This window comes from Capra hircus (genome assembly GCF_001704415.2).
Source record: "Capra hircus breed San Clemente chromosome X unlocalized genomic scaffold, ASM170441v1, whole genome shotgun sequence".
NCBI lineage: Eukaryota > Metazoa > Chordata > Mammalia > Artiodactyla > Bovidae > Capra > Capra hircus.
This window is the reverse complement of record NW_017189517.1, coordinates 45758638-45775266: the sequence shown is the minus strand read 5'-3', so window position 1 is coordinate 45775266 and position 16629 is coordinate 45758638. Positions and strand designations below refer to the sequence as shown.

At 37.3% G+C, this 16629-nt stretch overlaps 2 protein-coding genes across 2 annotated transcripts in view; both read left to right on the top strand.

Annotated features, from left to right (window-relative positions):
- The window catches only part of DIAPH2 (diaphanous related formin 2), a gene marked incomplete in the record, with an annotated part of 842722 nt that overhangs the window by 212865 nt on the left and 613228 nt on the right, over positions 1-16629 (top strand). Inside the window, 1 exon segment of the mRNA XM_018044114.1 lies at positions 2532-2671. Within this exon segment, the coding sequence (XP_017899603.1) occupies positions 2532-2671 (140 nt within the window).
- Positions 4577-5787, top strand: RPA4 (replication protein A4). Its single transcript, XM_013976134.2, is given in 3 exon segments — positions 4577-4841; positions 4844-5319; positions 5321-5787. Coding segments are annotated over 3 exon segments (780 nt in total). The 3' UTR covers positions 5360-5787.

The following is a 16629-nucleotide window of genomic DNA, read 5'->3' as shown; positions in this document are numbered from 1 at the left end:
GGGAGAAGGCAATGGCACCCCACTCCAGTACTCTTGCCTGGAAAATCCCGTGGATGGAGGAGCCTGCAGTCCATGGGGGTGCAAAGAGCAACTTCACTTTCACTTTTCACTTTCATGCATTGGAGAAGGAAATGGCAACCCACTCCAGTGTTCTTGCCTGGAGAATCCCAGGGACGGGGGAGCCTGGTGAGCTGCCATCTATGGGGTCACACAGAATCTGACACGACTGAAGCGACTTAGCAGCAGCAGCAGCAGCATCTCTGAATATATTGTAATGGAATGTCTCAGAACTGTAATATTCTGAAGTGAAACTAAACTGAATTTGAAAGCTTTGGCATGTTGAAGGTCACCAGTCATTCACCTTTTTGGTTATTCACCCTTCATATATCCATCATTCATTTAAGAAATATATGTTGAGTACTTAACTCTGTGCCAAGCACTGTGTTAATATCTAGAGATAGAGCAGTGAACAAGTTAGGCAAGTTTCCTGCTTTGTGGAGCTTATATTTTAATGAGATGTACACAGTAAACAAGTATATAAAGCAGTAAACTTATATAAAGCTAATAGGATAAGTGAGATTTAAAATGATGTTGTGATGATAAGTGCAGTGTTAAGACGAAAGACTGGTGGCATGAGACATAAATGATGAGAACCAGCAATAGAGGCCAGAGTCTTCCAGGCAGAAAAAACAGCAAATACAAAGATCATTCCACAGGACTAAGCCCTGTGTATATAAAGCCTCCAGGGTAGGATCAGTATGGCCTTGTCATCCATTAATTGAGAAAATAAATTTGGGGGTCCTATGAAAGTGGAATGTGACTTCAGATCTGCAAAATTTTATACTATAAATGTTTACTTGCTAGTCTTTGTGGATCTGTAGCCTTAAGAGCTGGGCAAATAAGTTACAGAAATGTGAAAATGATTTCAAGGTGATGGTTGTACTTACTGTGCCGTTTACATGGTGATTTATTTAGTAGACTTCCTGAATATCTACTGTCCAACTGGAGTGAAACTATGAAATTGTATTCCTTGTTCTTTCATTATTATGGACAGATTCCGTAATGGCACACTTTCGCTGATGCTCACTAAACGCCATCACTGTGTTAGACACTTGGCATACATGGAGCTTCCAGTCTAGAACAGAAAGAGGCACACGTAATGAACTCTGCCCCAGTGTCTTAAGTGCTATAATAGTGAAAGTGCTGTTGTGGTGTGAGGGAATGGTTTTTGTACATGAGACTTTATCAGACTTTAAGCATTTACTATTTAATGGAATAAAAAAAACGCGTACATTAAGAATGATTGACAGTTTCTATACCAGGAGGCATTTTCAATAAAAAGCCAAATGTTAGGAAACCCTAGGGAATCTATCTCTCATTATTAACATATTGTTTTTTTTTAACTCTATATCCTCTAATGACATAACTTCTATCAAATTGAAAAAAATTGCTTTCCTATTTCTAGCTTAGGTACTTAGCAAAAACTGAGTGTAATTCATATGAATTTACAAAATGGGCTCCAAGCTAGAGTTTTAATCCAGGGGAATACATTAGCAATATAGGAAAGGGGCAGTTATGATTATGTATGATTATGTAGATCTGGGATCTGAAACTATGAATTATTAGAACCATGAATGTGTTGATGATGTTTTTCTCCCAGCCTTTTCCCAAAATGACTTACATAGTTATGGCAAGGCGATGAAGCTCAGAAGCTGTGATGAGATAATGAGTTCTAGAAATAATCCTGTGTATATTGGAAATTAAGCTAAAAACTAGTCACTATCAGATAAATGCATTTAATGACTTCTAAAGATTAATCGATAGCATGGGAGTAGCATAGTTCGGAAGGAATAGTTGGGAACTGGTGAATGCTTTAGACAAACATGCTAATTGGAGACTATATTGTCTTAGATTTTAATAACCATTTTCACTTGGTTTTGCGATAGGGTGATATTCTGACATATTTCAATAGATTTGGGTTATATATAATGTATTGCATTATAGTTTATAGAATAGAAGTAACTAGTAAACTTAATAAAATGATTTCTAAATGTATGTCCTACAAGTAAAAGAGGACCAGCTAATGTTAATCCTAATGCTTGGATTTTAAATTTAAGCATTAATGCTGCTACTGCTAAGTCGCTTCAGTTGTGTCCGACTCTGCGTGACCCCATGGGCTGCAGCCTACCAGGCTCCTCCGTCCATGGGATTTTACAGGCAAGGGTACTGGAGTGGGGTGCCATTGCCTTCTCCGAGCATTAATGCTACTCAAGTCCATATTCTGTTCAGGTCATAATCACCATCAGTGTAATTTTCTTTTAAATGAGGTTGAGGAGAGTGTTGAAGTATATACAACATGTCTTTACCATGTCAACTCTAGATGACCAAAAGATTTTAAATGCCTGACACTCTGCACACATTTTTTTAATAGTAAAATGTTTACATATTCTATGCATTATTTTATTTCAAAAGTTTTTAATAAAACCTTGTTGTTTGTCTAAAAGAATTTCTTTTTTTTTCCTATTTAATAGGGAGGACTGAAAAACAGCAAACATGAATGCACCCTGTCTTCACAAGAATATGTTCATGAATTACGATCTGGCATTTCTGATGAGAAACTTCTTAACTGCCTAGAATCTCTGAGGGTTTCTTTAACCAGCAATCCTGTCAGGTCAGTGCTTTTTACTGTTTTGGTGTGATTCATGCAATGTGTACTGTATATAATTGTTGGGAATATAATCACATCATTTTAACCTCAAGATTTCATGACCAGATGACTGATGTTAGCTAATAAAACAATGTCTAATTATGAGGTCTAAACATTAAAAAATATATAGTTAATCTGATCTCCAATAACATGCAATTTTAAGAGTACAAGTATTACTTGGATGGTTAAGTCCTCAATGATTATGTAAAATATGGGTCCAGAGGCTAAATGTCCACATTTATATGAAAGTCTGTACTCAGATAACTATTATATATTTATTTGTAAAATAAATTACATATATGGCTCTTGTATTCTCTTTTAAGAAACTTACTATAGTTTTGGTTGCACTGGGTCTTCATTGCTGCCTGTGGACCTTCCCTAGCTGTGGTGAGCAGGGGCTCCTCTTTGTTGCAGTGTGCTGACCTCTCATTGTGGCGGCTTCTCGTTGCAAAGCGCAGGCTCTAGGTGCGCCAGCTTTAGTAGTCGCAGTCCGCAGGCTCAGCAGTGTGGCTTGCAGGCTCTAGAGGTGGGCTCAGCAGTTGTGGAGCTCGTGCCTAGCCAGTCGCTGGCATGTGGAACCCTCCCAGACCAAGCACTGAACCCATGTCTCTGCACTGGCAGGTGGATGCCCATCCACTGTGCCACCAGGGAAGTCTGACATTATTCCTTTGTAACTTGAGAAGTAAATAGTATTTTGTATTCTCTTACAAGTTTTAGGTATTTATTCACACTTTTATGTAATTTGGGATAGCAAAAATCAGTTTATTTTACCCAGTAAAGTAAATAGGAGAATATTAATAAACTCCTTAAAAATCTACACATTTAGGTGTGAAGGAGTTTTAAGGAAGAAGTTCCTGTTAGTGGTAGATTCCAATAACTGGTGTACTTTTATCAACCATAAAAAACCTTTAAGTTAAATACATTCCACATAAAATATTTTTATAGGGATAAACAGATTTTCAGTATAATATGAAAATATTCTGGGATCTACTTCCACAGTTACTAAAATATTAAGTTCAGAAATTTGAGTATACAGAAACTGTTATTTCCATTTTATTCTTAGTTTTCCTAATATATGATGGGACTAGTACTTCCCTGACTTATCCACAGAAGCTTGCAAATAATTTAGAGCTCAGTTGTTTTGTTTCAATTTATGTATAAATTGAAATATCTTATACTATTTATTTTTACCAGTAATGCATTTGGCAGAATGACTGGAAGAGTATAATTCTCCAATAAATAGTTTAAAAAGGTAATCATAAGATATGACTTGCATTTGGATTTGATAATTATTCAGAGGTGGCTGTCTTGCTATTGCTATTTTTTCCAGAATGCTTCTGGTTTTAATGATTTGAACATGTGAGTCCTTTGAGGACCGTAAAAGTGGCAGATTCTCCATTGTCCCTGTCCTGCCACCCTGCTCTGCCGCCACTGCCTCCTCACACAAACTATACTGAACTTACTGCTCCGAAAATATCTGTTGAATGGCTAATTAAATGACTGAATAAATGAATCTTTTAAGTGTACCTATAGAAGTCGTGACATTTAGTAATAAGGTGGGGGCGAGGGAACCTTGTTAAAATATATTTTTATAAACATAGTGGAAAAAGTTTGAAATTGTACATGGGTCTTTTAAAATACAGCAGAATAGGTATCAGACCACCCTAAAGTATTCTTGGGTAGAGTGAGAAGCTGGCAGGTCCCAGCTGACTACAGACAGCTGCATCCTGGCAGCTGATTGGCTCCACAGTTGCAGGCCTCACAAACTCCGCATTGGGTGGTAGCCCATGCTGAAGTTTGGAGCCTGCCTGTGGAACTTGCTAGCTAGAGCCAAAGCCCGCTTCCTCTTTTGTGGGAGCTGCCGTTATAATGAGTAAGAATGGGTTTGGGAGCTATGGCAGCATTTCTGCCCCAGGTGGAGCCAGCGGAAGCAGTGACCCACTGTCTCAGGGCAGGGTAGCTCTTGCTACTAAGTCCATGGGATCCAGGGCCCAAATCCAGGCTATTGTTCCTTGTGTAAACCAACTGCTCACCTCCACTCTGGTTGATAACATCTTCAAGACTAGAGGAATCAAGATTTCCCAAGTTTCTGTTCTGGGAATAATAAGGCAGGCAGAGAAGACTGCAAGTTACTTCGCAAGATTTGCGATAGGACCATTAAACCTATCGAGGTCTGCCAGTGGGTTGGCAGAGATAAAGCAAAGCAGGAGGTGACTCTGCTTCCAGTGGGAGTATATGCCAAAGTGTTTGGTATCCTCAAATGTTCTGTGGAGGTGAAGAGCCTTGAGATGTTGAAAATCCATGTCCTCCAGGACATGAATGAGTACAGCACACACATAATCTAGAAACGGTCAAGGTACATGATGCTGGATAACACCTGCCAAGCGGCCTCTGGGCAAAGTGGCCCTGTTGATCCATCAGAAAGGGGTGAGGCCCAGAAGCACGGCGAGCACCACCCCAGTTTCGTCCAGAATGAGGTGCTGCATTTGATTCATGAACATCCTCCATAGGAAGGCAAGAGCATTCATGAGCTCCAGACCAAGCTTTGTGACCTGAGCATCTGGACCGTCAAGCAAGCCATTGATTATCTGACCGTGGAGGGCCACATCTACCCCCACTGTGGATGAAGAGCATTTCAAATCTGCTGATTGAAGCACCGAAAACTTTTGTTTCATTTTCTGAAGACCCTGCCTCCTGTTGTGACTGAGTTTGTGTGACTTTTAGGAAGTAGATTTTTTTTTTTTAACAAAAGATTGGAAGTGGCATCCTTTGGAACCTTTGGAACCTCACTGCTTTTCCAGCTGCTTTAAAATACAGCAGAATAGGTATAGCCCTAGCCCTAGCTGCTTTAGAAAAACTTAACTGTTTTTCTAACTATATTTGAAGCTTAGAAAGAGATAATGGCCAGTTGACTGGCCTTTTTGTAGGATTTACCAACAAGCAGATGAAAACACTCCTGGATGGATGAATTTGGGGAAGCAAAGGTACAGAAAAAGTTGAAAATTATTATTTTCTTGCGTGGGAGCTTCTTTTTCCAAATATTTTTCCAAAATATCTAAGTATTAGGAGAAAATAGATGCAGTCAAGGAGCCAGTTAAGAGACAAAAAAAAAAGTGTTTTTACATAGACTCATTTTCTATGTTTTGATTTAGCATCTTATATTCATACTGTTATGTTATGCTAAATATAGTAGTTGATTAACTCAGATGAGCTAAAGAAAGTAGTTTATGAATTCAGGTACCCAGTTCATGTTCATATAGTAATCTGCTCTTATTACCATAAGTTTATGTTTTTTAAGAGATAAAATTATACTACATTTAAATGGCAGGGTCAGCTTTGACTTTTTTTCTTAAAGTATAATTGTTTTGAATTCAATGTGGTGATATTTTTATAAATTATAATCTCTTATAGTTGCATAGTACACAGATACCAGATTTGATGTAAGTTTTATGTTCTGATGTGTTATTTATAGTACTAAATGCTCTATTTTATGTATAAGAAGGTTTTATTCTTATAGGTTAGATGAACAAGTTCTTATAGGAATATTATTAAGCTTAGCAAGTTTAATGAAAGTTTATGCAAGCATTTTATTAAAGCACTTTTGCAAATCTTCATTGTGTGATTTGTTTTCCTAAATTCATTTGGAAAGCCTTTAGTTTTGCTTTTGAATATTAATATTTTAATTATCCAGAGGGATTTTTTCCTCCTCTGTGTATGATGTCAATAACATATGTTATATCCTTTTTGTAATAATGTATTTTAGTATGCATGTCTGCTAAGTCGCTTCAGTTGTGTCTGACTCTTTGCAACCCCGTGGACTGTAGCCCGCCAGGCTCCTCCGTCCATGGGATTGTCCAGGCAAGAATACTGGAGTGGATCGCCATTTCCTCCTCCAGGGGATCTTTCCCATTCAGGGACTGAACCTGTGTCTCTTTTGTCTCCTGCATTGGCAGGCAGGTTCTTTACCACTGTGCCACTTGGGAAGTCATGCATTTTAGTATAGGTTATATTAAATATGTGAGGCTTTTAAATGATTGAATAAAGTAAGCACTAAGTTGTACATACACTAAAGATGGTATCTTTCAAGTTACTGGTTTTGTTACATTAGTGGAAAGAAAAATTATATATATTCATTTAGACAGGTAGAAGAGAAAAACATTACTTGTCTCAATCAAAAAAGAAGGTGAAAAAACAGAGAAAAGCTCTTAAAAGCCAGCAGTCCAGACTGTCAGAACGTGGCCTTTCTTTGCCAATTCTAAGAAAAAATTATCACCAATTGTTGCTTAAACTTCCTGAGGCATAAACTAAACTTTTTTTCCCCTTCAAAAGCAATGAAATAAGCGATATTCCTTTGAAAGATGCAAGTGGTTAACATACTATAAAACGTGTTTGTTATTTAAATAATCAGACAATCTTTCCAAATTCTAGTCTTCACAAAGAGAAATGCTGAACCACTCTGTTGAAAAGGTTGCCTGCCCTGGGGAAAACCATACTGAGGGAGAGACAAGGGGCATATTTCTTCCTTAGAATCTCAGTATGGAATGTAGTCTAAGAGACAATATTCTTTTGTGGTATCACTTATACAGATTCAGGCACCCTGAGATTAAATTCTGACATGTATGACTTGGTAGGTCACTTGCTAATTGCCAGGTTGACTCAATTGGTGGTTGGATAGGTAGTCAATTTTCCCCTCTAGGAATATTCCTTCAGAACCAGGAAAATAGCAACTTAAAAAAAAAAAAAAACAAACAACTTTATTTGGTTGCCTTAGTGCCTGGGACCTGACGCTTCTATGTACACCTGAATTTAAGGCCAGAGAACATACCCACTCTCTCCCCCATCCTTTGACAGGAACTGTCCTCTCTCTTTGTGACTTGGGATCCTTTTTAGCTTTGTTAATTAACCTAGCACTCTTCCCCACTTTACACTTCTTGAGCTTTACTGGGATTCTGCTGCAGGTGAGCGACAGCAATGGAAGAATACTAAGTATTCTGTGAATGGAATATATGTGAATGGATGTGAATGGAATGTGATGGAAATCAACAATGTGAATGGAAATCAACAAACATTTTAAGGCAATAACAATTGCTAGATTGCCATACCTGCATATTTAGTGCATGTTAGGGTTAGCAGATGTCTCAGATTCATTGTAAATCATCCACTTGGCATGCAGACTTACTTTTCAATTTTGTTTACACAGTGAATAAATTTGGCCAGTGCTCCCCTTCCTCTCCAGTTCTGCCCTAGATGTGAGCCACATCTTTGAGGATAAGATAGAAATTCTGGAGAAATACTGTTGACTGTTTTGGGCAGGGACATTTAATTCTGAGGAGCCTGAAGAACATAATTGATTATTATTAGCCCCTGGGGGTTTTCTATAGCTCATAGACATAAGAAATGACTGGATTTGTATTAAAATTGATTCTAAATGGAATAAATAAATTTGAAAATGTTTTCAAGTCAAGGTTAATATTATTGTTACAACTACTAGTAATGTTTTATCTACTAAATTTAGATTTATATGTTGAGTATAATCTGAGAACTGTGAATTGTCTTATTTTTATAATTTCTATTCACCTTTTATGATGATGAACAAAAAAGGTAACAACTGCGAATACTTTTCAGTCATTAAACTTTTAGTGAGCACTTACTTATGCAATAAGTATTAGCTTTCATTTTAATAAGCTTAAATTTAATTGATTTCTGAAATGCTTATTAAAATTATAATAGTTAACATTAACATTTATATAGTACTTATTGTCTGCTAGGTACTGTTCTAAAAGAGAGAGTGTGTGTATATGTGTGTGTATGTGTGTGTGCCCCTGTGATGGCTAGATTTATGTTTCCAGCTCAGACTTTGCTCTTGAAATTCAGACATTCATCTCCAAATGTCTTCCCAGATGCCCTACAGGCATCTTTAAAATATTTTAAAAAATGATAGCAAGAAATACTTACATATATACCATTTATTATCTTCCAGGAAATGTTCTAAGAACGTGAAATACACACATAAAACCAGAGAATCATAATGATTAGTATTAATATTGTTCACATTTTATAGATGAGGAACTTGAGGCTCAGAAAGGTTAAGTAATTTGCTCCACTTTAATGCTATATGGCTAGTAACTGTCAGAGCTAAGATTCCAATGCTGGGTCCTTATCCACTTCTTTATACTACCTCACAATAAGGAAAGTCTTTTAAAATATCCTCCTTTCATTCTAGTCACATACTAAATCTTTTGACTTTATTTCTTTCATTAAAATTTGCCTGACTTGAGTTAAAAAAAAAAACTGTGAAATATTTTAGCAACAGGTATAAAGGGGAATATAAAAATACCTATGTTTTTCATCTACCAGTTTAAGAAACAAAACTTTATTTTTATTATAGTTTTAGAGAACTTAGCCATATAACTTGTTAATTTTTAATGACACTATAACACACTGTGCCTGCATTTTTACTGATTAAAAATCACCAATGTTTTAAGTGCATTAAACCAATGCATTTATTATTTCAAGCGTAATTACAATTGTATTTATAAAGTGTAAGTGTAATTATATCTTAAGAATATATAGAATTGCATTGGAAAGCCCTTTTTTTTTTTTTTTTAATGACCTCATTGCTCTGTGCTTCCTGAATAGCTCAGCTGGTAAAGAATCCGCCTGCTATGTGGTACACCTGGGTTCGATCCCTGGGTTGGGAAGATCCCCCGGAGAAGGAGATGGCTACCCATTCCAGTATTCTGGCCTGGAGAATTCCATGGGCTGTATAGTCCATGGGATTGCAAAGACTCAGAGACGACTGAGCGACTTTCACTTGCTCCATACATATCGATGATACTTCTAGTAATTCAAATGCCATCCGTATGATATTATTCTGATACATAACTATATGATAAATTAAGAAAGGTTATTTTACTATTATGTGTTAATTGTTTGGTAATACCTTAGGTTGGAGCGGGTCAATAAGTAACATTCAATATTATGTAGTTTGTTTTCGTATAGCAGATGGATATCCCATAAAGGAATAACAAATTCCCCTTGTCCATTTGGGGTCTGTCCTTATGGAGCTTACATTCTAGTAAGAGAAGTCAGACAATTAATAAAATAAACATATGTATATACACACATATATACACATGCATGAATTGTCAGGTTGTGATCTGTCCTGGGAGAGAATGTTGCTATTTTGTATCATATGGCCAGTGAAGGCCTCCCTGACTTTAATGGCATGTGAGCAGAAGTCTAAAGAAAGTGTGGAAGTGAGCTCTGATGTCCACGGGAGGCAGACCATTCTGAGAGACAGGAAACGTCTGCAGCAAATGCTCGGCCTGTTCTAGGAATGTCAAAAAGCACAGTGTGGCGGGAGGCAGAGAATTGTGACCCGTTGGTAGGACTGTGGCTTTTACGCTGAGTGAGCTGGGAAGCTACTAGAGGGTGTCGAGGAGAGTAGTGAACCTGACCTGAAGAGATTTTTAAGGGATAACTCTGGGTAGAAGCAGGGAGACATGTTACATGCTGCAATGAAAGAGCTAGAAATTTCACAGAAATTCTAGCGACAGCTGTATAGCTGTGCCTCATGGAGGCTGATATGGAAGGTCACTTGACATCCAAAGGTGGTCCTAGAGCCTGATTATTTTCGTCGTGAGTCTCCAGCACAGCAGCAGAAATTCATGGTGCCTGTCCCTGATTCGTTCCATTGTGAACATGGACTCTACATGGGTCGGCTTTTTTCCCTGACATTAACTCCCTGGCCTTCTCTGTATTCCCCATTTTGAATTCTTAATGGGGTGACTCTGGTTCCCATTTGTTTCTGCTCTGGCACAGGTGTTCATGCCAGGCCACCTCAGCCTACAGGCCTGTTTAAGTGCTAGCCACGCCACTGGTCAGGTGACAGTTCCGAATTGACTCAGGTTTGTCCTTGTTAAGGGAGAAGCGGGCACAGTGATATGGTCCAGATTTTTTCCACCCTAGAAAGTGTCTCTGGAGAGTCCTTCCCTAAGAAGGGGATATGAGCTTGTCAAGTCCCGCCAATACAGGAACTTTATTAAAATAAGAAAGTTTCTATGTGGACGCTTCCTGAAGGGCAGAGATTATGTTTTGTTTGTGCTGTATACTGTGCATTTAGCTTTAGTCCTTGTGGCCTTGTAGCTCAGTCGGTAAAGGATCTGCCTGCAGTGCAGGAGACCCGGCCTCGATTGCTCGGTTGGGAAGATCCCCTGGAGAAGGAAATGGCAACCCACTCAAGTATCCTTGCCTGGAAAATCTCATGGACAAAGGAGCCTGGTGGGCTGCAGTCCATGGGGTCGCAAAGAGTTGGACACGACTGAGCAACTAACACACACACACTTGTGGCATTAAAAGCTGAGTGAATGAAAAAATGTAATGAACTGCTACCATGAACTGCCTCTAGTGTTCCTGTGTGTATGTGTGGGTTTGGAGAGCAGAGGGGGAAAAAAAAACCAAAGAGCAGCAGCGTCCTTAATTTTCCTCTGAGTGTACTGTGAATTCTTACCAAAGTCAAGTAAGCCACCCCCAAGCAGTAGCCTTTTCCGTAGACTTTTATCTACCATCTGACTCTGGACCAAAACTCTTTCTTTTTCCTGATATAAAGACACTCTCAACCCACCCCTAAAAAAAAAAAGAATGTCAAAAAGTGGTGGTAGTGGGATTTGTGTCTACATCATGTGGTTAAAGTTCTGAAAGTACTGTAGTATTTTCCCCACCCACAACGAACATTAGCATTGCTTTTTTAAAGGCTTTTAGAAATCCTGCAGGAAAGAAACATGTTTAAATGTATTAACTCAGAGCTCCCAAATTAAAAAAAAAAAGACTTTTATTCCTTAGACATGCAAATAATCATTCTGTAGTATAAACCATACTTTCTATTTCCATCAGATTTAAACCCACCAACAGTTGTAAGATTTTATCTAACCACCCTCTACTTTAAAACCTCCTTCCCAGTAACCAAAAAATAACTGATCAAAGCAACAGAGCAACCAACTAATTAGTCTTCCTTTTGGACAGAAACAAACAGGAACAATAAGACAACAACAACAAAATCAGAAAAGGAGGAAACCAAAGTAAGAATAAACCCAAGAAAGAGAGTAATTTGTACGGTGATGAGGAAACTGTATAAAAAACAAAGAACAACACAGAGGGAAAAATCAACTTGAGTGCATCATGTCTTATTTCTTATATAACAGTAAAGGAATCCTTGAAATTCAACAGGAGTCATTTAATTTCATTGTTCTGTTAATAGTTTCCTAAGACTTCCATAACAGTTACCAAAAACTGGGTGACTTCAAACAACAGAAATGTATTCTCTCACAGTTCAAGTGGCCAGAAGTCTGATATCAAGGTGTTGGCAATCAGGTCCCTCCTAAGGCTCTAAGAGAGGATCTTTAGAGCTTCTGCAGCTTATGGCACTTCTTGGCTTGTGGCAGCGTAACTCCAGTCTCGGCCTCCTCGGTCACATGGCCTTCTCTGATTCTCGGTTTGTCCTTTCTTTGTCTCTGATAACAGTGCATGCTAGGTCGCTTCAGTCATGTCTGACTCTTTGTGACCAGGCTCCTCTGTCCATGGGATTCTCCAGGCAAGAATACTGGTGTGGGTTGCCATGCCCTCCTCCAGGGGATCTCCCTGACCCAGGGATTAAATCTGCGTTTCTTATGTCTCCTGCATTGGCAAGCAAGTTCTTTACCAATAAAACCACCTGGGAAGCCCTCTTGTAAGAATAATGCTTAAAAAAAAAAAGAAGACTCGATATTCACTAGTTTGTTGGATGTTTTCGATTCCATAAAGTGATATCATGTAGTGTCTTTCTCTGCCTGACTTACTTTATTTAGCATAATGTGCTCCAAACTCATGGATAGAAATAACAAACTAGTGGTTACCAGTGGGTGGTGGCGAAAAGGGAAGTAACTACTAGGTGTAAGATACTGTATAACAAGGGGAACTATAAATGGAAAGTAACCTTTACAGTTGTATAAAAAATTTTAAATACAAAAAGATTATAATGGAAAAAAGACTTGGTGGTTAAATGTAAAAAAAAATGAATTAATCATTAAATATAATCATAATTTCAGTAGGGAGTGTAAAACCAATGGAAATAAAAATAATGATTTATGCATGGAGATAAATTACTGTACCTCAAAATAATGAAAAGAAAAGAGCTAATTTAATTATCAGCTTTTGAAATGTATCTAAAAAATCAATAAGAAGTATTGGGTTGGCCAAAAAAGAAAAAAAATACTCTGATTAGACTTAGGATATAGTTTCCTTTAAAATATTAGAGGAAGTAGTCTCTAAGTCTCTGTTATATAACTATTTTCCAGAGCTTCTATTCTTTAGAATCTGGACATTTGGCCTCTCATGACTGATTTGCTTCTGTACCACAGTTTAAACTGATTTCCTTGTGTTCAGCCCATAGTGAAATAAGATTTAAGCACCCATACACACTAATAGTTTTGCTAAACATTCTCAAAGTACAGTCATTTCAGAAAATTAAACAGAATAATGTCCATTTCAGTCAATCCCTTTTATAAGCCATCATTAACTGGCCATATCCCAAATCACTCCCTTACTATCAATTCCTTTAACATTTATTTTGTACTGTATACATTCACCTGTACCTGCCTCTGCTCCATAATAGTTTCATGCATGTATGCTTGCTTTTCTAAGTTAGATTTTAGACTCCTCTGGGGAAGGGAACCTCTTGCCGTCTTATTTGTTTCACGATGGCAGGCATGGTGTAATTTATATACAATAAAGTGTGATTTGATGTAGATATTGACCCATCATGAATAACAACCAATACTTCTCCAACAGTGATAATGAGTTTGCATTAATCTGGCTCTATTTTGTGGCCATGCATTTTTAGATGTAATCAGAGAAAAAGAATGAAGCTAACTTCCTCTTCACAGGAGTGAAACCTGTTGGTTTGATTTGAACCATATTCACATATTCATCCGGTATAGATAAAATACCAGGCTTCCCTGGTGGCTCATAGGGTAAAGCGTTTGCCTACAATGTGGGAGAACTGGATTCGATCCCTGGGTCAGGAAGATCCCCTGGAGGAGGAAATGACAACCCACTCCAGTACTCTTGCCTGGGAAAATCCCATAGACTGAGAAGCCTGGCATGCTACAGTCCATGGGGTCACAAAGAGTTGGACACAACTGAGCGACTTCACTTCATAGATAAAATAGCTTGCTTTCCACAATGGTCTTTTTATGGTCGCATGGTGAGTTAATGAAATGGAATGTTTATGTTAGGTAGTTAGAATAGGAAAAAGGAGTCCAAAATGGCAGTGGCAAGACAAAGAAAGGAAAAAGCCTGCAAAGATGAAACAAAAGAAAATCCGAGGATCAGAGTGAGAACCTCAGGTGAAACAAACAGCCCTCCTGGCTAGCCCAGTTTACATAGTGTAGGCTCAGGGGGAGGAGACAAAACATAAAAAGAGGAGCCAAGATTGAGCCCCTCTGTTTTTTGGGGTTGGCCCGCCCTCATGCCTAGAGGATGTACTATGCTTTGCTTGCCAAATAAAACTGAGCTGTAACACTGGTCTGCTGCTTCAAATCTTTACTGTAGCATGACAGAACTGAGGAAATTACACACTCCTCTGACATTTACAACTCTGTTTAACACCCTAAAAATCCATGAGTTTTGACTATAAAATAAATCCCAATCTGCTATCACAAATCGAATTAGACTTTGCACATATCATGGTCTGTGGGTTTTAGAATGAGAACTGTGTTGTTACTTACAGATTTTTGTTCATATTTCTTTACTAAAGTTTATGAAAGGAAGCTGTGTCTGCTGAGAAATGACCAATGAGTTTGAACAATTTTGTTCCCAGCCAACCTATTATAGGATGTATAGGTATTTGGCAATATATTGTATGAAGATCCAGAGAAATGTGTAGCAATAAATCATTGTTACTAAGCTTTCTTAACATATGACAAAAACAACAAATATTGGTTTGAAGAATAGTATGAGAATTTTGGTTGTGTAGAATTCTTTCAGAGTTGTTGCTGAAATAGCCTTATAGATTGTAGGGTATATTATCCCATGGAGAAACTTTTTTTTTTTTTTGGCTTGGTATCTTAGTTAATCAGCCAAACTCATGAGATAGTGTGTATATTTGCCCTTTATGTGATGATGGCTTCCTCAGTCAGTTTTCAAGCAGGTGAAAAAACATTAGATATCTCGTACAGTTTCTATATGTGTAGTTATTTGCATTTGTTTTTACTTGATACTTTTAAGTTCCTTTTAGATTTAAACATTTTTGTCTAGCACATTAATATGCATTTTAACACAATCATCATAATGAAAATAGCTGACTGTTGACAGTAATACAAATTAGGAATAGAAAGTACTTTCTGAATTATGAATGTTAATAACTATTTAAACAGCCTATATTAAATGTATTAAAAGCTTGGCAAAGCAGCTGACACTACTTAGAAAGTTAATATAACATTAGATGCAGATCAATACCTTCAGAACATTTTGTATTGGACTACCTATGAAAAACAGAATAATGAGGGCAATTTTTTGTGGTGCAGAAATGTGAATAGGACTTAAAATTGTGAGCACACCTCATAAGGCACCATTATATGCAGCATCGCAAAATCAAGGTTGTATTTTAAATTTGTTCGCTTTAACTTTCAAATGCATAAATTGTTTTAGAGGACCCTACTACATTTTTATATACACTAGAAAATAGTAAATTCAGAATAGTTAAGTCAAATTTTATACTTTCTTTTAAAATCTTGGTCAACAATTTGTATTCATGGCAACCATGTTGGCTCATTTAGCTAAGTTGGTCCCATAAATTCAGTGATATTGAACTTTTTAAATATAATATTAGCTTTAAAACAGAATTTTAGTTTAAGGCAGATTCAGTATTATATCTCATAACAGAACCAAAGTAGATCTATGTGTTCTGTATTATTTTGAAAATGAAAAACATAGGAACAGCAAATACTGACTCAAGTTTCTGAAGTATTGTTTCAGTAAGAAGTTATAGACATTAAAGTAGAATAAATGATGACTCCTATGTTGGCTTTATTATATGACATAGGAAGTTCCACGAAGGCAGTACATTTTCTTGTTTAAATGCTGTGTTTTAAATTTGAAAACCAATCTGGATATATTACAATTGTCTAAAGGTATATAATATATAGCAGTAGAGTCTAGGCACAAAATTTAAATGGATTTCTTAATAGAAGGTGAGCTTCCATTTAAAACTATTTTATATGCATTTTATTGTATTTTCTATATATTCAACATTTGCCTTGGGAAGGGAAAGCTTCTAAATATGTGTCATTTGAAATATTTGTATTTTGGTTTATATGAATTAACTTAAGTAAAGATCTTGGACACACATTAGAGTTTTATACACTTATTGTTATGGGACTCTTATTAAAGCAATTGCAGCTCTCAATAATAGATGCAGATATCCCACTAAGATGTGGGTAAACATATAGGAATGTCGCTCAGTCGTGTCTAACTCTTTGCGACCCCATGGACTGTAGCCTACCAGGCTCCTCTGTCCATGGGATTTTCTAGGCAATAGTACTGGAATGGGTTGCCATTTCCTTCTCCAGCGGATCTTCCTGACCCAGGGATCGAACCTGGGTCTCCCACATTGTAGACAGACACTTTACCGTCTGAGCCACCAGGGAAGTCCGGATAAACATATAAGCTCCAAGTAAACCTGGTAGTTTTCAAAATGCCTAGGACAATGCCAGGTAGTGATTTGAGTATAAAATGGTTCCAATCTACCCTGTAGCCAAGGGGGGAAGATGGCAGAATATTAATAGATATAACTGTTATCTGATGAATGATATTGCATTTATTTTTTCCAGGTAAAGACATTCTTTCTAATTCTAAGCTGAGAGAATTTTATTTTGTGTTTCTCT